Source organism: Monodelphis domestica, chromosome 3, assembly GCF_027887165.1.
Source record: "Monodelphis domestica isolate mMonDom1 chromosome 3, mMonDom1.pri, whole genome shotgun sequence".
NCBI lineage: Eukaryota > Metazoa > Chordata > Mammalia > Didelphimorphia > Didelphidae > Monodelphis > Monodelphis domestica.
This window is the reverse complement of record NC_077229.1, coordinates 453,985,439-454,010,118: the sequence shown is the minus strand read 5'-3', so window position 1 is coordinate 454,010,118 and position 24,680 is coordinate 453,985,439. Positions and strand designations below refer to the sequence as shown.

At 33.1% G+C, this 24,680-nt stretch overlaps 1 protein-coding gene across 1 annotated transcript in view; it reads left to right on the top strand.

Moving 5' to 3' along the window:
• HCN1 (hyperpolarization activated cyclic nucleotide gated potassium channel 1) overlaps nucleotides 1-24,680 on the top strand; it is a 609,900-nt gene that overhangs the window by 478,967 nt on the left and 106,253 nt on the right. Inside the window, exon 5 of the mRNA XM_001363828.4 lies at nucleotides 9,470-9,616. Within this exon, the coding sequence (XP_001363865.1) occupies nucleotides 9,470-9,616 (147 nt within the window). The remainder of the gene's footprint in view (nucleotides 1-9,469; nucleotides 9,617-24,680) is intronic.

The following is a 24,680-nucleotide window of genomic DNA, read 5'->3' as shown; positions in this document are numbered from 1 at the left end:
GATTTCAAATATGACCTCAGGCATTCACTAGCAATGTGGTCCTGGACAAGTAACTGAAGTTTCTTTAGACATGTAAGTTCCTTCTCTACAAAATGGAGATAATAATAGTATTCAACTTCAATTGTAGAGATAAAGTGAGAGATAATATTTGTGTTTTCCAGTCTTTAAAATATTTTTAATCATTTAATTAATTAATTAATTTAATTAATTTAAGTAAATGCTGATAGCATTTAATTTTTAATATTATAGTTATCTTCCCATAGTATAGCAATCAGTCAGTTTACTGGGAAGGCTCAGACTTATACACTCTATCCATTTCTTTTCTGAAGTCTCTTACAACTAATTTTGTATTTGAAAAGGTGTCATTCCAACCATAGTAATATCATAATACATTTTGCATTTTTCCATTTTTTAATCTCCCCAATTTCTCTGCACCAAATGATATTTTACGATGGCATTACCTTACCCTCTAATGCTTCATCAGGAAACGACAATAATTATACATTGTAACTTTCCCACTGGACTAATTTTATTATTTAAATTTTTCACAATATGTTTGACATCTGATCAATATCTGAAACTAAACAGGATTTTTGACTCAATGTGTATGTTTGTGTGTCCTGTTTAATAGATGGTTAAGAATGATCCTGCCATGCTTTATGAGCACCACAGCAATATTAGTTTTTGTTATTTTGTCTTCTGCACTTAAATAATTGGGACCAGTTTCTTTTTTTATTTAATTAGAACAATATCTATCTTAGCACTTTTTACTTTTGAAATAGATGATTCCAGGAAAGGAAAAGAAACAGTATGACATTGTTTCCTTTCTGAAACAACTTTTATTTTATGAGTAATTAGTAATTTACTGGTGAGACAATTTGGAATTTGTCTTCTTTTAATTACCATGTAAATAATATCACCTTTCAAAAAATGCTCATATGGCTACAGAAATTATGTTGCTTAATTTTTTGGAGAAAGAAGGAAAAATGAAACATGGCATTGTATTAAATAGAAAAGAATGAAGATAGTAACAATAAAAGTGTGATTGCCAACTTTGTCTCAGAAGTATTTTGAGCTAAAACAACTGGGAGTTGAATTGGTTCCATTTTAACAATTTCTTTTAACAGATTTATCATTATTTCTATGATTCAAGGTAAACAGAAATGAAAAGTATTAAAAATATTAGTGGGAAAATCCCCCTACTACCATTCTATATCTTTCCAAATACTATAATCCCAGGGCAACTGCTTTGTGTGTGTGTGTGTGTGTGTGTGTGTGTGTGTGTGTGTGTGTGTGTGTGTGTGTGTGTTTAATTTTAATTTCCTTGCCCTGGTTAAAGACCTTTGATTCTAACTTTAAAAATATTAGTATTTATGGGGAAAGTGAAGGTTTCATGATTTTGTTTGTTAGAACCACCTTAACCCAAACAATCTTTTTTTTTAATAAAAGAAATTACCGGAGATACAGAAAGGGTGAGTGCCATGCCCAGAGTCTAAGAAATTAAAAATCAATGAGTTAGAACCGACCTCTGTGGCACTCTAGCCAAGGCTCAATCTAGAAAAGAATCTCCCTTACAATGCATATGAGGGATCAATTTAGAAATGGGGGTTGAATACATAGACTCCTGATCATTAGCCCAGAATTCAACATTATGAAATACTATACCTAAACACATATATAAAAAATCTTTTGTAAGGCAGCTGACAATGAAAAATAAAATATGTACTTCATGAACTTTATGATAAATTACATCTGTACCATCTATGCTTATTGATATCTCTTGATAAAAACAAAGTTTAAAAAATGTGAAAAAACATGCATTCAATATACCAAAATGAAAATTTATTAGAGGTTTTGAAGAAACTGAAAATTATGTTCTAAGCAAGAAAAAATCCACAAAAGACATTATTAAAATGTATTTTAATAAAGTCAAGGCAGACGTAACCTTATTAATAATGTCAGCTTGATATATGGTAATAATCTGTGATTTCTGCAATGTGAGTACTTCTTTTATAAATATATAATAGCACACCCCATTTATATCCCATGGAAAGAGAACTGGATTAGGAGTCACAAGAAATGTGTTCAAATCCTAGCTCTGCTACTTAATACCTATGGGATTTTATGCTTAAATTAACCTGTCTGAACTTCAGTTATTCACCTGTAAAATGAGTGTTTAGCTCTAAACCTATATTCTCAGGATTCCATGACTGTTTTACATAGTATTTCAAGTTCTGACTCTAAAAAATATTATATCCTGGTGGCCAGACTTCTGGTGATGAGTCTCTCAGAACACTCCACTGTTTAAACCACAATCAATCCTACAGTTTATACCGAAAGCCTTTGTGGCTAGGTAGAAGCTTTCAGTTTGCGCTAATGTCATTAGTCTTCAAGATCCCAAGGTCCCCTCTTAGTTTCAGTGAAGCATCAGAGCAGTATGTTAGAGGAAAGTGAGGAAGAAACTCTCTAGAGGATAATTAAATTAAAAGCTCCTCAAAGGTAGAAAAAGGATTGTTATTTTCCTTCCACTTTTGTGCCTTTCTCCTTTCTGATCTAGAATGCAGATATTGTTCAGCAGTTAAAAAGTTTTAGGGTTCCGTGCTCTTCAATTCTTTAGAATGACAAGCATTTGCAATTTTATATTACTATTATATTTGTTGTTGTTCAGTTTTTGTGACTCCTTTTGGCATTTTCTTGGCAAAGGTACTAGAGTGATTGCCCCTTTCCTTCTCCAGCTCATTTTACACATGAGAAAATGGAGGCAAACAGGGTTAAGTGACTTTCCAGGGGCCATCGAGCTAGTATATTTCTGAGGCCAGTTTGAACTCAGGTCTGCTCACTGCAGGTGTGACACTCTGTCTAATACTCTACATAGCAACCATGATTAAATACAGTAATCTTATTTTATAAAGCATTGAGTACACACAGATACACATACACATGTATGTTTTTATCATGTAGGTCTAGGGAGACATGAAAATATTAATACACAGTTATTGCTATTTTAAATATGGGTGTAGGGGAAACTCAATAGAGAGCTGCCCATGGAGTCAGCAAGACCTGAGTTCAAGTTCAGCCTCAAACACTTACTAGCTATGTGACCTGGACAAGTCACTTAATCATGTTTCAGTTTTATCAAGGAAATGGTTAAATACTCCAGTATTGTTGCTAAGAAAATCCCAAATGAAGTCTCAAAGACTCAGGCATGACCAAAGCAACTGAACAACTACAAATAAATGGAACTGATAAAATAGAATTTAGAGTTAAAAGGGATAATAAAAGTCATTCAGCCCATCTGTGTCATTTTACAGAAAAAAATAACTGGATCTTAGGGAGGTAAAGTCACTTTCCTAATGTTATCAATTGATGAAAGACTGGAATCATACCTAATTCTTATGATTTCATATTCAGATTTCTTTCCCTACCATCACAGCTTCCAATGCAGAGCACTCAGAAAACAGAAAGGAGAAGGATATTTTCGGAGTTGTATAATTTTATCTCTTTCCTTTTTAGTCTTTAACTGATAAACTAGTGTAGTTATGTATACATACATGGAAACAATCATGGTGGATGTATTAGAGACCAATGATTAGTATAGTACTTAGGAAAAAATATTAAGGTTAGAATATAGCTTTACTATATTTATGGGAAGCGGGTATATTATGTCTTAAAATGTTTGTTCACATAAGTAAAACATACTTTAATTTAAAGGCTTTAATGTAGTTTTAAGAAATTTTCTACAATTATCTCTCAGTGACTTTTTGCAAGAATGACTTATATAGGCATTTTACTTAGCAAGCATTTCAAATCCCACTGAAACTATTTTCTTTTCCTAACATCTAAAAGTAGTGTACCACTCTTCTAGTCATATAAACATAAAACTTTAAACACAGCTTAATTTTCCCCTCTTTTACCCTGCAAATCCAAGCCACACTTACCATTTCTACCTCTACTATATCTGCTTAATACAACCCTTCATCTCTCATTTCCATTTTAACTACCCTAGTTCAGTCCCTCATTTTTTTATCCCACAGATTATTATAATATAATGTATTAGCTCTTGATTATACTACTTCTCTGTGGTCTGCCTTCTTTCCAATAAATTCTTCCCCTTGCTTACTAAATGATCACTCTACTCATGTCACTAAATAAATAATTGAATAAACATGTAGAGAAAAAAAGAATACAAAGTTGGACAAGGTGACTCCTTCCTACTCTAAAGTTCTGTGATATTATATTAATTGAAAATCAATCAATACTCATTTATTAAGTATCTGCTATGTAATACACAATGTTCTAGACAGCAAGGAAACAAATACAAAGAATGAAACAATCAGTAGTCTTGACTTGACAATTTGTTGGTGCAGATATGAAATACATATATAAAAATGAAGAAGGGTTCCACATAAAGATTTTTATGAGACAATAATGAAAAAGATGAAATATGGATTTTTATGTATGAGAAATAAAGAAAAGACTTACTTAGTAGTTACTTTAGATCTCAGCATGGGTAGCAAGCCCTTTTATAGTTAAGGTAATCTGGCTCAAAGGCTAGCATTTTTATTTGTTTGTTTTATAGCATTGACATTAAGTCTAACAAAAATTCTCCAGAGCAGAAAGATTATGTTTTATGTACAAAATGGGGAATGTCAGCTTGAAAACAAAGAAAATTTATTTTTCCAATTGCGTCTCTTGATGAGAACATTTTTCGTTAAGAGTCAATGTGTGAAATTGCATTGGTTTCATGGTTGCGATAGTTTCCATCACTGAAAATAAAAGGTCAGGCAATCAAGGACAACAGTGAAAAATATCACTTCTAAAAGCTCATTTCAAGTACATTTCTTGACTTCTGAAAATTGTCCTTTAAAAAGTGTTTTGTTATAATTCATGCAAGTGTGGGCAAGCAATATCTATCTGATTATAAAAATTGAACTTGAGGTACAAACGAGTGACAGTGAGATTCAAAATTAAAAAAAAGAAAAACTCGATGTTGAATATGGCCAGAATTATTTGTTTATCATAAACAGTTATTAATAGATGGAACCCTGCAAAGACATTTTGTCCTTCCCTCCAAGAAAGAAACTATTCCCAAAATGAAAGTTATGAAAATACTTTATAAAATTATAAACAAGATCCTTGTTACATTATAATAGAAAATTTTAAGAATTTATGAAAGTCAGCATGGTATAGTGGATCAAGAGTTGACATCAGAGGCAAGAACACCTGAGTGTACTGTACCTCCTCTTATCTATACTGCTTTTCTGATCCTGGTCAACTTATCTATCCTATCAGTACTCAAAACAACACTCTAAGGCTATCAAACTGTTGACTAGCATTGGTAGAGAGAGTTTCCTCATTCAGAAGATCTCTACACAAATGAAATTAAAAACCTACTCCCTAGTGTTCTGTAGCAACCCATGTTTCATAAGATATATTTTGCATGTAGACTCAGTGAGCCTAGATGTAGAGAATTCAAGACATCCAAGGAGTCTTGTGTCTATTGACGTCTGAGGCAAGGATGATGTTGGCCATGCATTTGGAGAAAAGGGCTTTCTTGCTTTCACATTTATCTTTCTGATTTGTAAGTTGAAATGAAAAGAATAATTGAATTTGAAGTCCCATGGGTTATGCAAGTGATGTAACTTTTAAAGGCCCTCAATTTACTATTTTTAGATAAACTCGTTTTTCTTAACTGAAGAATTAAAAAAAAATACAGGCTCAGTGCTGCATGATTTTCAACAAAATGTTCAAAATCAGAGAAAACTCCTATCTTATTTGGGGTATTTATGGGCAGATAAAGGCAAGAATCACAGAGATCAAGAAGATATAGATGAACTGATTTACTAATAGAGGAGTTAATGATAGTGAGACCATGGACCCAAGTACATATTCAAGTCATTGCTTAACATGGCTATTGTGAGGCTAAAATGAAATGATGTCTACAGCCCATTTTTACTATCAAGGCTTAGAGAAAAGTGAGCTTTTCCTTGACTTCTACATCTATTCAATCCATTGTGAATAAAAAGATATACAGCCCTGAACACTGAAAGAAATTTCTGGACTTGCTTTGTGAGAGTCTATCTTCATTTCCAAAAGTCCTGGGGAGTCTAAGGTATTTAATTCCAAGAATATTTTTTTTAATTAAACATGCTTTGAGATTCAAGGACAGTCTAAACTTTTTAAAAACTGAAACAATAAATATGAATGTATGCATTTTCTAGAAAATGATTTTCATTGATAATTGCATTTAATTCATTTGTTTTACTGCATATAAGTGCTATTATGCTATAGAATGGAAAGGGCCTGGGACTTGTATTCAGATGCTTTAAGGTGCCAACTCCAATTCTTTGTAACACTGTGACCACAGACAACTCAAAATGTATTGTGAAATTTCAGCAATAATTGTTCCATTTGTTTTTGTCCAACAGAGTAAATATTCTATCTCAGATAAAACATGAACAAAGAATGTATGACAAATTCACTAAAGAGATATAAATTCATAAAAATATATGCAAAGAACCTACAGCAAATATAGATCTCAAAGTTCCATTAGTGATTTAATCAACAAATAATTATGAACTGCCTTCTGTTTTCTAGTGCTAGGTGTTAGAGAAAATATATTAAAATTGATTTGATTGTTATCTATAATGATTCCATAGGAATCCAATGGAAATGACAATTTCATACGCAAAGTGTAAAAATTATGGGAATCGGAATCAAGCAGATAGAAAGCTATCCCTGGAATTAGAAAGAGACAAATTCAAGACACATCTTTGAAACGTTTATTAGCCACATGCCTTGGGATAAGTCATTTCAATACTTAGTGACCATGGCAACCTTCATTGGTAGAGGTGCTTCATTACAGGTAGTTTCTTTCACCAGTATTATTTGTAAAACCCACTAAAAATTTGAAAGAATACTATTTTGTGCCACTTGCTATGTAAACACATCTTTACATATATAGATGATTATAATCTCTTGAACTTGAATTTAATATAATATTAAATTGTTTAAAAACATTTTAATCAGAGATATATGTAAAAATAAGGTTACTTGGTCAATATTGCTCTAGAATATTGAAATTACCTCTTAAACCTCATTATGACCCACAATTCAGGAGACAGAGTTCAGTTGGTAGTGAAGTGATCTCAGTAAGATCTTCTGATATACATGAAAACTGCACTTCCTAAAAAATGTCAATTATTGTTACTTCCCTGTATTGTTTGGCATTTTCTTTTTGTAGCCTCATTAGCTACAAAGTTCATTTTGTTTTATTCTTACACTGTGGTCTTAAATTAAAATGTTTGCATGTTATCCTAAGGGATATTATTTTTTTTAAAAAGATCATATATAGGATCATGGAAGGAATTGTTAGAAATAATATAACTCAACCATTTTATTTTATGTATAAGAACACTGAGAGCCAATGAAGTTATGTGAACTACCCATAGGCACACATATAGTAAAGTGGGTTTTGAACTCATATCTTATGACTAAAAATTCTGTATACTTTCTACTCTATTATATTACCTCTATTCCACAGAATATGACTTTCTGATAGACATCATTCAAAGAACAGGTGAAATATGAAAAGGTGGCATTACTGTGTAATTGATCATTAAATAGAATTGAATCATTAATAGAAATAAAATCAGAGAAGCTATTGAATTTTTAGTGTGTAATACATCACTAGTAAGAGTGGTAATCTGGCTAAGTGAAATAATTCTTGGATATGGAGTCAGGGAAATTTGAATTTAAGTCCTGCCTCTGACATTCACTAGCTGTATGACCCTGGGAAAATCTCTTAGTCTCTCTGAGCTTTACTTTCCTCATCTATAAAATGGACAATTTAAATATTTGCTTCACTGAATTATTGAGAATTACAAATAAGATAACCTAAGTACAAAGAATGACAAGCATTTCTACTATATATATATCAGTTATGTTATGCTCATCATTATCATAAAATCATTCTGTCCATCTTGCTCTTTGTCCAAATCAATAACCATTTAATTAGAACCTACTTTGTGTCAGACACTCTGCTAAGTTCTGAGGATACAAAAGAGGGTAAAAGTATTTTAAAGGAACTCACGATCTATTTTTTTTCCAAAATTTACTCATCTGTTTCATGGCAAGAACCATTCTTCATCACTGGCTTGCCCAAGGAAAGGTAGTATTTCAGGAATATATTTATATCTGGAAATTTTTCTGAAATACTTTATAGCTATAACATAAACATATTTATCTTTTGTTATTATTTTGATTTTTGTTGCCATTTTAGCAGGACATGTTTGACATAGCAGGAAACCCAAATTTTCATTGAGTAAAGAAGACTGGTAGAGAAAATGTCATAGCAAGCATTTCCTCTTCTTTAATCTCCATATCTCCTTTTCTTTGTATGAAACTTTGCAGATTTCAATTAGTCTGTCTTGTGTCATTCTCTTCAGTAGTTTTATCCTGACTACAAACTCACTGAGGTCCAAGACCAGATCATGGACTATTTTTCTACCTTCCATCATACATAAGAAAAAAACTAGACCCAAGTTAAGTACTCAGAAAACACTTGATTTCTTGATTTCGAGGTATCTGGGTCTCACTCATCACAAAAGATTTAAATATATCACCAAAGAGGGACAAAAATTTGAAAAATACATTCCAAAATGGCAATCATTCAATCATCTCTGCTTAATATCAAACTATGTTCCTTTCAAATGTTTTGAATATTTTCTTCTTTCTTTTGCTACTTGTCATAAATATTGTCAATTTAACAAGCTACCCCCTCTTTCCCAATCTGTGATTTCCTCCTGCTTGAGCCTGCATTTAAAGATGAGACAGATGAATTAAAAAATAAGATCATCTTCAATGTGAGATGGAAGGGAAACAAAGGACAAAGTAAAAGGGAAGAAAAGTTGCTAATTTTTTGATAAGCAAAATGGATTGTGGTTAACTCCTAAATAGGAGAGAAAGCCATGTTCCAACTAAGTGTGTAATAGATGTTTATTGAATTAAAATAAAATTCTACTCATTCAAAATTTAGAAAATATTTCACTTGGATACAGTTGTCATTCTTAAAGGCTACTTTTCCAAAATATCTTTCTATAACTCAAATTTAATAGAAACACTAAAGAACAAGGCATCATTATAAGGTGTTTCTTTACTCTTCTTCAAACAGAGAAATTCTGTCACAGAATATTTTAAATCATTCACTGCTAACTCTTTTCACTCTCCCTCCTTTCTGATGAATGGATCATCTATATTGTATTATCTCAGCCTGCTTTGAACAACATTATTGAACATAAATTAGTAATGAATTATTTTTTCTTAAAGAAGTCAATTATTAAAGGATTTCATTATTTTAAAAGTTCATTACTTGAAATATATTTGTAGACAAGTTCTTGGAAAAAAATAAGGAAGTTTTCTCACATTATGCAATAAAACAATGTTTTCCCCTTATCCCCTTTCTTTGTAGTACAAGCAAGTGGAACAATACATGTCATTCCACAAGTTACCAGCTGACATGCGCCAGAAGATTCATGACTACTATGAACACAGGTATCAGGGCAAAATCTTCGATGAGGAAAACATCCTCAGTGAGCTTAATGATCCTCTGAGGGAGGTAAGTTTATTTTTATTCACTGTTTGCTACATTTTTCCCTTTCCTTTCTGTGGGATAATTTTTTGTTTAGGTTATGACTCACAAACAAGCCATTCATAAGAGAACAATCATCATTTTTCTTTTGTAATATGCAGAATGTTCAGAGTATGCTTTTTTCTTGTTATTTTTTCTTTCATTTAAGAAGTGGAATTAAGCAAATGTCCTCTTCATCTTGATTTCATGTCAGATGGGGCAGCTTGCCCTTGCTAGGCATCCTTGCTTTCAAACTTCTGCAGGTTATGGATTGTATTTGAGAGTAATTGAGATGCCAGTTAATTAGAGTTCTGACAAATATTGCCTATACTAGAAAGATCAATGTTGTTGTAAAGGATGATATATTTAGGTATGAATTTATTTTATTAAAAAATTCTAAGTGGAAATACAATGTATAACATATATGCACTTTAGTTTTAGGCATAAAGTTTCAAATATATCCATTTCCTTTTTAAGCAGGAAGCAAACCTAATTTTAAAAGGTTTAAATAATAAGAAATATTATATTTCACAATAATGTATTTATTTCAGTTTAATACAGATATTCTCCTGAACAGTTGATAATTATATGATTTTCTCCACCTCTACCCCCACCTTTTTATAGGAGATACAGACATATCCTAAGACCTGCTATTTTTTTAATTCATCACTCTCTTTGGTGTAGTTAACACAGAGAGATGACCTTGAAGTTGGCAATTTCTGGGTTCATCTCACTTCTGACACATATTGGCTATAATTATGACCCTGAGCAAGTTGCTTAACCTTTCAGTATCCTAGGCAACTGTTGAAGACTAAATTGAAGACAAGTTGCCAACTAGAATTATTTAAGGGATTCCCTTCATTGGGGAGTTCTATATATCAATGAAGTGGAGTTATAATCTATTCCTTTTTTGATATTTGAAACCTGGGATTTTTTTTTGGTGACTCCAACAGTAGAAATGTCCAATATATAATAACTCTTCAGCAATGTAGAGTCTTAGGAAGTCACCTGGGTGCCTGAAAGGTTGAGAGACTGGCTCATGGTCACATTGCTAATGTGTGTCAGATGTAGAGTATGTACCAAATAAATCCTGAATTTAAGTCGGGTTTTCTAAACTCCTTATGCCACAATACCTCTCTTTCTTCAAATAGTTCAAAATGAAATAAAGAAATCAATCATTAGATTTAGAATCATGGTTTTAAAATCTCTCCTTTTGCCTCTCCCCTACATTCTTCAATTTCTTCTACCTACCAAGGGAAAAAAAATATTCATTCTAGATGGGTTAGCTAAGATTTTTAACTCCCACAAGTACTTCATAATCTATATGACTTGGAAAGTTATAGATTGAAAAGTAGCATAAAAGCCATTTATGGTTATTCAGTAATAGAATAATGTCTCAAAGAGAAATATAGAAAGTTGCCTACATACTTGAATTTGCAAATGTGATATTCTTCTTTTGAGCAGACTTTTCAGTAAATTTTCTCAACTCCACTATTTTCAGTTTACAACTTAGAATTTCTACTTCTTTTAAATTTTGTTTGTAGCAGAAGGAGAATGGGAGTTAGAAGGCTGATTAAAAAAAGCATTTCATTTATGATAGCAATTGTATAGAAATGTCCAACTGATAGAATCATAGACTTATTGTTATAAGGAAGTTAAGAGGCCACCAAGTACAGCTCCCTCATTTTTATCAATGAGGAATTTGAGGCCAATAAAGATGTCATGATTAATAGAAAGAAAAGGTATAAAAAGGATTGTAGAGGATATCATAAGCTGACATCAATTAAATAGTTATTAGTTAAGGGTTGGCTATGTTGAGATACCAAGCTCATTGTGTTCCTTGAAATAGGCACTTCATTCCCTAATTGTAGACATTTTCACTAGATAGTCAACATGCTTTGAATGTTCTCCTTCCTCATTTCCTGGCTTCCCCAGCTTTCTTCAAATCCCAGATAAAATGCCTCCTTTGACAGGAAGCCTTTCCTGATGTTCCTTTGGTTTGTAGTGTTTGAGGTGGATGAAATGTAGAAGGGGATGAAAAGCAAGGAAAGAGGAAACTTTTGAAGTATTAGAAGATAGAAATGATAAGGCCCTGAATTTTAGTGAGAATAGGAATGAAAAGAAAGCATCTGATAGAAAAGAAATTGCTAAGGGACAACTGATCACTGTCAGTGACTAACTAAAACTGGAAAGAACAGGGAAGAATTGATATTATTCAACAAACATTTATTGAGTGTAAGAAATTAGAGGGTAAAAAATTAATAAGTCCTTATCCTTCAAAGAGCTTACATTTTATCAATGATTTTGATTCTGAATGATTGAAAGGATAGTACACAGTGATACTGTAATACTATAACCACTCAAATTTTCCTAAATAACCCATTGATCATAATAGGGTTTAAATTTATTTGGAGGATACTATAGACAAAAATCACAATACTTGTTAATTATATGAAAGTTAAAACATAAGGTGTACATTCCATATACATTTTATAGCCTTAATGTTTGGCTTTATTGTGCTGTATTTAGATTGACTTGATATTTCAAGTACCTAAGAGTACAGTGAATAGAGTACCAGGTCTGGATTTATGAAGACTTATCTTCTTGAGTTCAAATCTGGCCTCAGACACTTATTAGCTGAGCAGTATAACCCTGGGCAAATCTCTTAATCCTGTTTGCCTCAGTTTACTTAGCTATAAAATGTACTAGAGTAGAAAATGCAAACTACCCCAATATCTCTTCCAAGAAAATCCCAAATGGGGTCATGAAAAGTCAGACACCACTGAACTAATTGGACAAGAACAATACCATAATTTTCTGAAACCAAAAAAATAGTTATAGTTTTTTTTGAATGCAAGTTGTTTTATATTTTAAAAAACTACCCTAAAATAATAGATCTTTATAAAAAAAATACTCATGTTGTTTGAGATACTAATTGTCCTTGTGAGCCTATGATTGCTGCACATATCCTATAAACAGAAGTTCCATGGCTGAAAGAAAAGCAAATTAAAATTTATAAATTAAACTTTAATAGCAAATAATATGCTTATTGTTCTAGAAACATTTTTCCTTCTATGCACACACACTGTGTGTGTGTGTGTGTGTGTGTGTGTGTGTGTGTGTTTGTATGTGTTTGCATACTGGAGATGTAGGAATAGAGTTCTAGTTTTATTGGTATCTATAAAAAACAGAGGCTTAGTTTATGGTACTCTTAATTCAAAAATGGAATGGATTAGAGCTGATCCATTGGTACATAGAACTCACCAATAAACAGAATCCCAAATAATTTCCTAGGTAGCAACTATTCTTTAATTTAGACTTTGTGAGTTGCTTGGACAACAGAAAGGTTTAAAAACTTGCCCATGGTGTTATAACAAGTACGTGTCAGATGACTGATGCGTGAAAAACTGGAAATTCTCTCTAATAATACAGACCTTCCCTGCAAATTGCAGTCTCAAAGGATTGCCTGGGCAATCTGAGAGGTTAAGTCTCTTGAACAGGATAACATACCTTGAATCCATATATTTCTGAATTTGAGACTAACTCACTTTGCTTTATCCCAGGCTAATTCTCTATAGAGAAAACACACCCATAAGAAATTCAGTCCATATTCTGCTTTGGATATTTTGTACCACAAAGGTTTCCCATAATGTTTGTGAATAATTTCAACTGTAACCCTCCAAAAATATGATAATATAAAATTGAAATAAAATAATAAGAAATACTTATATATTTTGAAAGTTATTCCAAATGGCTTACCTTATTTGTAAATAAGTCCATTATAATGGTGGGTATTTTTAAAATTATATATGTCAGAATAATTTTCATTCCTGTGTGAAAAATTAAATGATTTGCTTTTGCATTATGCTAGAGATAAGTGGTCAGAATTCCTTTACAAAAAGTTTCTACATTTGTCTGAGCGTTACCCTATTTTCCTTACCAAATCACAGTATAGAAATATAGCTTTTTAGGATTTCATTGATAATAATAAAGAATAAATACATAAACAGACTTTTATTTCTAATCCTGCCTTCTGTTTTCTGAATTTGTTTTTTTTTCTTGTTTGTAACTCATAAATTATCACATATGCCACCAAAAAATTGGGGTTGCTCTGGATAAACACATACCCTGTACGTTGATTAGTTTCACTTTTTATGCTCTAACTAATTGAGGTTGGCTACTCAAAATAACCAGGTCCTTGGTTAAGATTTGAAGGCAGGCAAAAAGCCTAAGCCTATCTCATTTCCATGTCTCCAAATCTTTGACTTTGTCACACCTTTTATTAGTATTCAGAAAGTTTCAAGAATATATTGTTGTTATCCTTATAATATGTATTCAGGAACATTCAGTACTTTGGTGATCTCTTGCCTGATACCGTGGACAGCTTTCAATCTAATGCATGAAAGATCTCTAATGGCAAGCAAAACATGAAAAAATAAACAAAGCCATACAGGGATGTAGCACTCATTCAATTTCAAAGCTAAAAAGTCCTTTAGAAATCATAATTTCTAGGAAGTTTTAGCATCCTAACCTTACAGATAGAAAAACATGCAGGAAAAACCCACTATTTTATTTTCAATTATTCAATCAATAAAAATTTATTAAATACCAAAGGAGTTCATGGATAAATTTTTGGGGTGAAGGCTATGAATGTGGATAGGTAAAATATCATTTGAAATTTCTTTGCATTGGGAATTGTTAAAAAGATATCTGATGAAGGATTTTTAGGCTTCACTAGAACCTTTGCCCAAAGAGGTTCATCACACACATAAACACAGAGTGAGAGAGAGAGAGAGAGAGAGAGAGACAGAGACAGAGACAGAGACAGAGACAGAGACAGAGACAGAGACAGAGAGACAGAGAGACAGAGAGACAGAGACAGACAGAGAGACAGAGAGACAGAGAGAGAGAGAGAGAGAGAGAGAGAGAGAGAGAGAGAGAGAGAGAGAGAGAGAGAGAGCAAGAACCACTGTTGTAAGTCCTTTCTTTATTCTTTTCCTCTCCAGAACACACTTATATAGCTAGTCCTCTGCTTTTTTCCCTGAATCAGTCTTGACATAATATAGTAGATCTGGAAAGGACCTTATATAGCATTGAATTCAACCCCCTTATTTTAAAGATAAGGAAACTGAGACCCAAAAAGAACTAATGGCTTTGTCTAGGTCACAGAGCTGGTAAATATTTAAGGCATGATTTGAAACCAGATTCTTCAAGATCCTAAGTACAGCTCCCACTACCTGACATTATATTTCCTCTAAATGTGGTCTCATTGTACCAGATAATATAGCATAGTTACAAAGAAATACACAGAAGAAAAGAAAATAATGACAAGGTATAATTCTTATTGTTATGGGGGAATTTAAGGTGAACCCCAGATTTGGGACAGATACCCTTTGCAAGAATTCAAGACTCCAAAACTTAGCTTAGAAATAAAAAGAGGAATTCATTAATTTAGTTTTCATGTTGAATTTGGCTGGGAAAACAGTGCAGGTGGAGCTCTGCCTCCTAGAGGAGATGTGTTCTAGACTTTATATACCTTTTAGACAACACGGGCTATGTGACTAAAGAAAGGATGATGGAGTGAGGTTAGGCAGGAATGGAGTATGTTTATCATCTGACTGGGGCTGGAGTGATGTCTTGTGTCATGAAGACACAGGGGGTGATCTGAATAGAGCCAATTATATCAGAGCATAACCAGGGGATATATAGATATAGATATAGATATAGATATATAGATATCTCTTTATCTATATATATATATATGTGTGTGTGTGTGTGTGTGTGTGTTTCCATCTCATAATCTAGGGGAGAATCTAAGGGGAATGATTATCTCAGGGTTCTTTCCTTATCATGGGCCTCTAATACCCAGGATCACCTTTCCCTCAGAATTATAAGAATACAAGGAAGGAAAGGAATTTTCTGACTTTCTTTTTTACCTGAAATACTTCTGGAGTTTGGGGTATCCAAGGGAAACCCAAGGTCCAATACCATTAAGAATGAACACTAATTAACTATAATGCTCAAAGTACTCATTCAGTTGCCCTCCCCCATCAGCTTCTACTCACAGGATTGCAAACTAATTTCCATGTTTATGTAGGAGATTAAAAAAAACCATGCTATCTTTTGACTTGTACCCAGTCCTTATTTAGCAATACACTTCATTTATCAAAGCTTCAATGATTCTTTCTAAAACTCTTCCCACTCCACTAGAATCAGATATACATTTTTATTTTCATTTTTTGCTCATTTGAGGAAGAGGGAAGAAGACTGGTTGGAAGAATGAGAGAAATCATGCAGGACAGATAGTGAAGTGGGGCACTTCATAAAGTGAGTCTGGACATCCAGAATTTCGATTATTGGAACCATGACTTATTAATTAATAGAAACAAATAAAGATTCTACCAGCTGGGACAGTCTTCCTTAGAGGAAGCTGCTTCAGACTAACATTATAAGATAGTTTATATAGGTTACAAGATACAAAGTTATTTCCTTTCACATACAGGTTCTTATTTGACAATCAAACAAACCTTATCACAAACACAGGTATGTGAGGTCAGTGATGAGTGGAAAATTTTCAGATTATTCAGGGGTTGTTTACTTTCACATGTCCTTAATCACTCATCCCTAGAGACATCTTAAAGAGCATAAGTCCCCTAGAACAACCCCTTTTGATAAAGTATCTCAAGATTCCAAAAAGAAGTTCTAAATGGTAACCTTGCAGCCCCTAAAGATACCAGACTTTCTTTGTATCTAACTTTTTACTGATAAGGGACATGCATTTAGAGAAATAAAGTATACTGTATCATTTTGCCCCTACTTCCCACTGTGGCATCTGAGCAAATGTATATGATTTTAAAATTTCAAAATAGAGAGATAAGAATGAGTCCATAGAATTCACACAATTGACATTTGAGAAACACTACATTAAAAAAAATAATATTCTATATTATTTTTACTCATTTCACCTTTTATTTCTGAATCTCTCACCTCTCTTGAACCCTGTACTCCTTGTAACAAACATTTTTGTATTTTATGCTGTATTTCTTCTAACAATGAGGAAATGTCATCTATTTTCATTCACATCTCTAGACAATGGATAATACTTCATGTTGACTAGGAGAATATTTTCAAAATATTTTTAGATAACGTTGCAATGATTGGGAAAAACTGGTGAAGTGACTGTCAACCAGACTCTTCCAGAATGCCAGTGCAGTATGAAGTTCCATTCTTACCAGTCTACTAACTTATACAGACCCTGATTCCAGTAAGATGACAAACTTGAGCAGTTGAGAAAGAGGTTAATGCCCTTCCTGAGCCAATCGTTAAAGTTCAGAGCTGTTCTATTTTTAAACCACACTCTGTGAGAAGCTGCAGGCTGAAAATAGGTACAGATCATGTGTCCTTGCAGAATATAGAACATCGGGATATTTCATTTCCACAGAACACAGGTCAGAATGAGAGCAAATTTCTGTCTTCCCTGACCTTTTATTTGTCTACTTATGTTATTATTTCAAGATTGTATTATTTGTATACATATTGACTTAGAATATATTGTGATGTCAGATAGTTTTCCAGACTATTTGCTCTTGTGAATTTATTTAGCAAAGAAATGAATTATTAAAAATCAATTCCAGTTTAATAGCTTAAATGTCAATGACAGTGAAACAAAATCACTTAAAATCATCTGTTTAACTGAACTGAATATTAGTGATCAGCTAGTCCATCTCCATCGTGTTAACAGATGAGGAAACAAAATTTCAGAGATTTCAAGGTCAAGTAGCTCATAGAATTCAATAGAAGTATAGTAACTCCAAAGCTAGTGATCTTTCTAACTTTATTAATAAACTTATTAATAAATCACATCTTCCTACATGCAATAATTTCAATAGGCAATTTGCAAATTGTAAAATACAAAGCAACACATGTTAATTGGGTAGAAAAAATGAGAAGGCTCTGCCCTAAGTACTATGGGGTATAGAAAGTTGAACATTACATTTTCCCTTGTTAGATTTTATAATGTAATAGCAGATATGGGATATAAGCAAAAATAACTGTAACTGTAATGTCAATAATACACATTTAAACTCTAAGGTGTGCAAACAGTAAATTTGCACCTCTGAGCCTCAAAACAACCTGTCAAAACAAGTATGAGAAAACAAATTATCAGAAATTGTCAAGATAGAATGTTGTACACCCTGTAATAGTTGTATGTGCCAAGGAGGAACAGAGAACTTTCAGCTTGGAAAGAGCATGAAAAATGGGCAGGAGGAAAGACCATAAAAGAAGTCTCCATAAAGTGTATGACATTTGCTTCCAGTTTTGTAATGTGGCTAGTCTTGGGCATAAGTTCAGGAAATATTTTTTCCAGGGTGAAGAAAGTAGTTTAAGTAGAAACACAGACAGATGTGGACACTATTTTTTTCAAGCTATGGTGTATTTTATCTGAATCAGTTTTCAGTAATATAATGGGTAATTTTCATTTGAATCAAGAAATTTAACAGTGCTAAATAATTTTTACTTCACTTCTGCTGTTTTCTACTATATTTTACATTATAGTTATTATATATTGGCTTAATTTTATTGCATACACATATATGCATGTATACATGTTTGGATGTTTAGGTGCAAACACATCTCTGTGCAAATATATGTATGTATATTTATACACTTATATGCATATATATATGAAAATACTCAAATGTAGCTGTGGTTTCATCAATTTAGGCATTCTGCCCAATGAAAAAGAGCTGCCCCGCCAATACATATTCATCCTTTATAACTTTTATACTTTAAAAGTACATTAGACCCAATATACTGTCAGTCTCCTTGCTGTCTCCTGACATGATGAAGGATTTAGTAGGTCACTCTGGCTATCCTCCTGTTATCCTTCATTTTTGTTATATGACCAACTCATCTTTTCTTCCTTCTATACAGTGACTTGATGATGTCTTTTATTCCTATTCATTTTTTTTTAATTCCTCCTTCTAAAACATTGTAAAGCCTCCTGGAAAAGATAATCATTCTTAGGAGATTGACCTATCTATCCATTCAGGAAAGTCAAATGAATGAGCCAGATTTCAAAATGCATTGAGATAGATTTTATGTGATAATGCGCATATCTTGGACTTGTAGTTCAGATGAGCAGCGAATTAAATCCAGAACAGTAAGAGGAAAGAAGACTGTTTTAGGGAAATTATAAATTTCCTTTGCTGATTCCTATCATTCACTGAAAGGAAAAGCAATTTTTTAACACTTGATTTCTACCAGTGTAGCTATGTGGCAGCAAGAAATGGAATGAAGCTCTCTGAAGAACTAAAAATAAGTATTGAACGTAGGACAGTAGTGGGAAACATGGTACCTCTTACCAGGCTTCAATATCTCACTAATTTCTCATATACTTAGTCATTTTTGTGTAAAATCTTCTCTGACAGATGAGTTCTATGAAAATAGTTGTATCAGTTTTCTTTCATCACTACCAGTACTCAGTTAATTCCATTGTACTTAATATTATTCAATAAAACTTTATTGAATGGTGTTTTTTTTTAAATGGATGGAGAATCACACAAGTAAGTAATGGACAAAAATAATAAGAGTATTAGAATTGAGAGGGAACTTAGAGATTATCCAGTCCAAAATCCTCATATTTTAGCTAACAGCTAAACACAGACACAGACATGATTTATTTATAAATCCACAACTGACTATAGACTATACATCACCTCTTGATTAAGGAATTGGACTTTATCCGGGCAATGTGAACCTTTGAATATTTTTGTCATGAAGAAAATTTTTCTATAGTGTAATACTGAAGGCAGGAAAACCAATGAGAAGACTATGTCATTCAGATACCATGGAACCACAGTTAGGGTAACACAGGATCTGGTTGCAGCTACACTGAAGGACCAAAAGGCATGGAATATGATATTCCAGAAAGTAAGGGAACTAGGTCTACAACCAAGAATCAACTACCCAGCAAAACTGACTATATTCTTGCAGTGAAAAGTATGGTCATTTAGTGAAATAGAAGACTCCAAAGCATTCATGAAGAAAAGATCAGAATTGAACAGAAAATTTGATGCCCAAACACAGAACTTAAAAGAATCACCAAAAGGTATTTAAGAAAGGGGATAAAACTAACCCCCCCAAAAAAAAACTTTTTAAGGGACCCAATAAGTTAAAATGATTTGTATCACTACAAGAAAAGAAGATATTGATAACTTAAAACTTGTTATTATCACTTGGGTAACTAGAAGAACTATACTTAGAGGGAACATTGACAAACTGTAAAACTGTATAGGATGAAATGTCAAGTCATATATATATGCATGCATGTATGTATAAAACTAGAGTTTAAAAAAGAGATGAATACTAAGAGAAATTGGAAAAGAGGGGAAATGGGGTAAATTTATGTCATAAAGTAGCATATGGAAGGAGTAGGGGAGAACACCAATACACTGGAATGTTAAGGAGGTTGGAGACAGAAAATACTTAATTCTCACATTCATTAAAATTGACTCAAAGAGGGAAGAACAATCAGATCCATTGGGGCTGAGATTTGATTCACACCTTAAAGAGAAGTAGAAGGGTAACAAACAGACTGGTGGGGAGACAGGTAATACAAGGGAGAAAGTATATTGGGTAGATTAAAAAGACTCTAAAGAAAAATAAGAGGGGAATAAGAAGGGGGGAAGGGAATCAAAATAGGGGTGGGGAATAGGGGGACTGACTAGAAACAAAACACTGATGTAGAAGGAAATACTGAAAGAAGAAAGGGCAGGACTAGGAGTAGAAATGAAAATGTTCGGAATACACAGCTAAAAATCATAACTCTGAATGTGAATGGAATAAACTCACCCATAAAACAGAAGCAAATAGCAGAGTGGATTAGAAACCAAAATCCTACCATATGTTGTCTATAAGAAACACACATGAGAAAGGGAGACACACACAGGGTAAAGTTAAGCAGATGGAGCAAAATCTATTAGGCACAAACTGAGAAAAAGTAGGCAAGAGTTGCAGTCATGATAGCTGACAAAGCCAAAGTAAAAATAGATCTAGTTAAAAGAGTTAGAGAAGGTAATTACATCCTGGGAAAAGGCACTATACACAATGAGGAAATATCAGTACTCAACATGTATACAAAAAAAGTTATAGCGTCTAAATTTCTAAAGAAGAAACTAATGGAGCTCAAGGATGAAATAGATAGTAAAACTATACTAGGGGGAGTCCTGACCCTTCCTCTATCAGATCTAGATAAATGAAACCAAAAAATAAATAAGAAGGAGATAAGAAATGTGAATGGAATTGTAGAAAAATTAGAATTAGTACATATAGAGGGAAAATTAATAGGGACAAAAAAGAATAGACCTTTTCATGAGCACATGGTACATTCACAAAGATTGACCATGTACTAGGGCATAAAAATATTGAAAATAAGTGAAAAAGAGCAGAAATAATAAATGCAACATTTTCAGATGACAATGCAATGAAAATAATAAGTAGTAAGGTTACATGGAGAGGCAAATTAAAAATTAATTGGAAATTAAATAATATGACTCTACAAAATCAGTTAAAGAACAAATCATACAAACAAATAATTTCATAGAAAAAATGACAATTATGAGACATCCTTTCAACATCTATGGAATGCAGCCAAAGCAGTAATTAAGGGGGAATTTATATCCTTGAATTCCATATACTAACAAATTTGGGAGGGCAGAGGTCAAAGAATTAGGCATGCAAATTAAAAAAAAAAACTAGAAAGAGAACAAATTAAAAAATGTGTGATCTTTGATAAGTCTTTGTTATTTAACTTCCCTAAGTTTCAGTCTCCTTACCTATATAATGAAAGGGTTTAATTCTGTGACCACTAAGATCACTTCCAGCTTTAACTTTTTATCCTAAAGTCCTATTTGTCTACCTAATTGCAATGACTCCAAGACTAGAATTCACATCTAGAATCCCTTTTAACCTTTAAGATTCCAGTCAAATACCACCTTCTATGTTGTCTTTCATGTCCCTCTCAAACCTTGTGTTCTTGTCAAAATCAGTTTGCATTTATATGCTTCAGAATTTATTTATGTACGCATTACCTCTCCAATCGAATATAATCTCCTTGAGAGGAGGAACTTCTTTTCTTTGTTGTCTATGTATCCCTAGAACTTAGAATAGTGTTGGGCACACAGAAAGTATTGAATAAAAAATGCTTTTGATTTAATGGAGCTGATTCTTGAAAATCTGAGCATGAATGAGCTCACCAAGAAAAAATAGAGACAAAAGAGGTAAAAGAGTAAATCCAAGGATAGATTTTTGGTTTATTTGGTCTTAGAGGGTGAGATAAGCAAAAGAAGACAGAAAAAGAGGTAGGAAAAAAGGATGTAGAGAGGTAGGAAAATGACATATAAGACAAGGAAAGAGACAGTTTCCAAAAGAAACAGTTGTTAACTTCATCCAATGATAGACACAGGCAAAGTTAGACAGTGACTGGTAAAAAGGTTATTCAATCTAAAAATTAGAAGATAGTCAATTTTTGAGAAAGTATTTTCCATAGAATTGTGAGTAGCAAGGCTATATTGGGAAGTATTAAGAAAGGAGGCATGGCTTTATTGAAGGATGTAGAATTGTGTGTGAGAACAACACACACACACACACGCGCGCGCGCGCGCACACACACACACACACACACACACACACACACACACACACACACACATAGATTAATTGTATGAACCCTAGCTCAGAATACTTTTTCTGGTCTCTATCTTGTCCCTGGCTTCCCTGTATCTTGGGGATGTGAAACTTGTCATCTAACAGGCAACTCTGTTCCTCTATATGTTGCCTCAGGATTTCCACTGTCCACTAGGACTCTCGGCACTACTTACTCAGACATCTCTAGAAAGTTGTACATAGATATTGATAATTCAATGAACCTGTTCAGTGGCTTTTGTCTTCCAAAGCTTTCTTAAATAAACCAAGGCTAAACTGTCCTTCATATGCCCCACCAAAATCCAAAAAGATTTAGCTTCAAGTGTTACCTCCCATATAACCTTGCAGTGAGGACCTGGGCAAGTAACAACCTCTAGCTCTATTCAACACTATCTACATTGCAACATTTTGAACAGAAGTTTCCTCACCTTCATCCAGTACCTGTTTTACAGTATTAAAATTGTAAGAGAAATAGAATAGCTGCTCAAGAGTAGCAGAATCAAATTCAGGTGGGATTTTTATTGGGGGGGAGTCTTTGGTTTTAATTTGTTTTAGGGGAAGAAGAACTTCTGTGTATTTTAGGCTAGTAAAAAAATATACTGTCTTTTCCTATCTAGTTCTTTCTCACCATTAGAGAGGGAAAGACAATGTACCTCAAAACCAAAAGGTTTGAGACAAGTATCACCAAAGTAGATTGATGTGATTTCTCTTCAGTGACTTATCATAGATCTTATATTTGTGATGTTTTTACTATATTTTCTTTTCCATATTACATATAGATACAATTTTAAATAATCATTTTCTGACATTTTTGTAAGCCATGTTATCTCTTTTCCATCCTTTCCTCCCCACCTCCATGAAATGGCAGATAATAGATGCATTATATTTGCCTATTATGCCATATATATACATATATATATATATATATATTTATTTCCATTTGTTCATGTTATGAAAAAGACATGTTTCTTATTTAAAAAATCATGAAGGAAATAAAGTAAAGAATGGAAGCTCCAAATTGTATTCAGACTCCATTAGTTTCTCTTTGGTAGTAGAAAGCCTTTTTCTTCATGAGTCCCTGGAATCTGTCTTGAATCCAGTCATTTCTGATAATAATTGTCATTTATAGTAGATCACTGTATATAATTACTGTTAACTGTATACAATCTGCTGGTTCTGCTCTTTTGCTTTTGTCATAGAGCATATGATTTAGGACTAGAATAAACAGTAAAAATAATCTAATCAGTCTTCATATTTTACAGATGAAATACATAAGTCCCAAACCAGTTAAATGAGTTGCCCAAAATCACATAGAATATAAGTTGCATATTCAAGATTTGAGTACAGATAGTCTTACTTGAAATTGAATACTATTTTCCCTATTTTCCTTCAGTAATCTGGACAATTCTGATTATGTTTACTATCTTTGTCATTCTGGACTATATATGACCTCACCAAGGATTCCCACACTCCTGGGAATGCTGAAGACAGGTCTTCTCTCATTTGGAATAATGCCTAAGGCAATGAGCCAGAGAGAAATACAACCACTAACACAGAAGGACAAATTAAAATCAGCCTCTCCAGACTGTGTGAAGGGCAACCTTTCTCTGGATATCATGTCCCAGACAAGTCTTGTCTCTATATGTAGATTCCCCACTTGGCAGAAACTTCCCAGACACACCAGGAAGCACCTAATGTGGACATGACAAGTGGAAGATGTCCAAGTCTGGTGAATATAGACTCAGATTTATTGCTTCTGGTGAGGTGGAGTGGGGGGAAGGGTGATCTATGCTTTGGCTACAGCTGAACCATAAGTGAGTCCCTGTAGCTTGATGCTTCTCTACTTCAGAGTATCCATTTAGGGAAAAAAAATGATAACTAAAATGTTGACAGAGAAGAAGGAAGCAGTGAAGAGGGAGAGATGGAAGAAACAATAAAATCAGTTGATGGATCAAGATATGAAAGATGATGGAAGAGCATGGGTAGAGTGTGGGTAGGAAGGTTAGCCTTAGAAAGGAAGAAGGATGAGCCAGGGATTTAAGTCAGAATCACCTTTAAAAAAAAAAGGAAAGTGCATTGACAAGAGAGTAGGCAGCATTATACAATTGGTACATTTTAGCTGAAAGAAGTGACTCTTTAGATGTTTATAGCCAGCAGGAAGAGATAAAGCTAATCAGGTTTCATCTCTGACATTTTATAATGAATATGAAAACCATCAAACATCATATTTCATTTATGCCATGTCCATTGCCAATTCCAAAAGAATTATATAATCCTTAGTCTTCATTCATGCCACAGATCAGGCAAAGAAATTCTTTTTTAAAATTTTGTTGTTTTTTCTCCTATG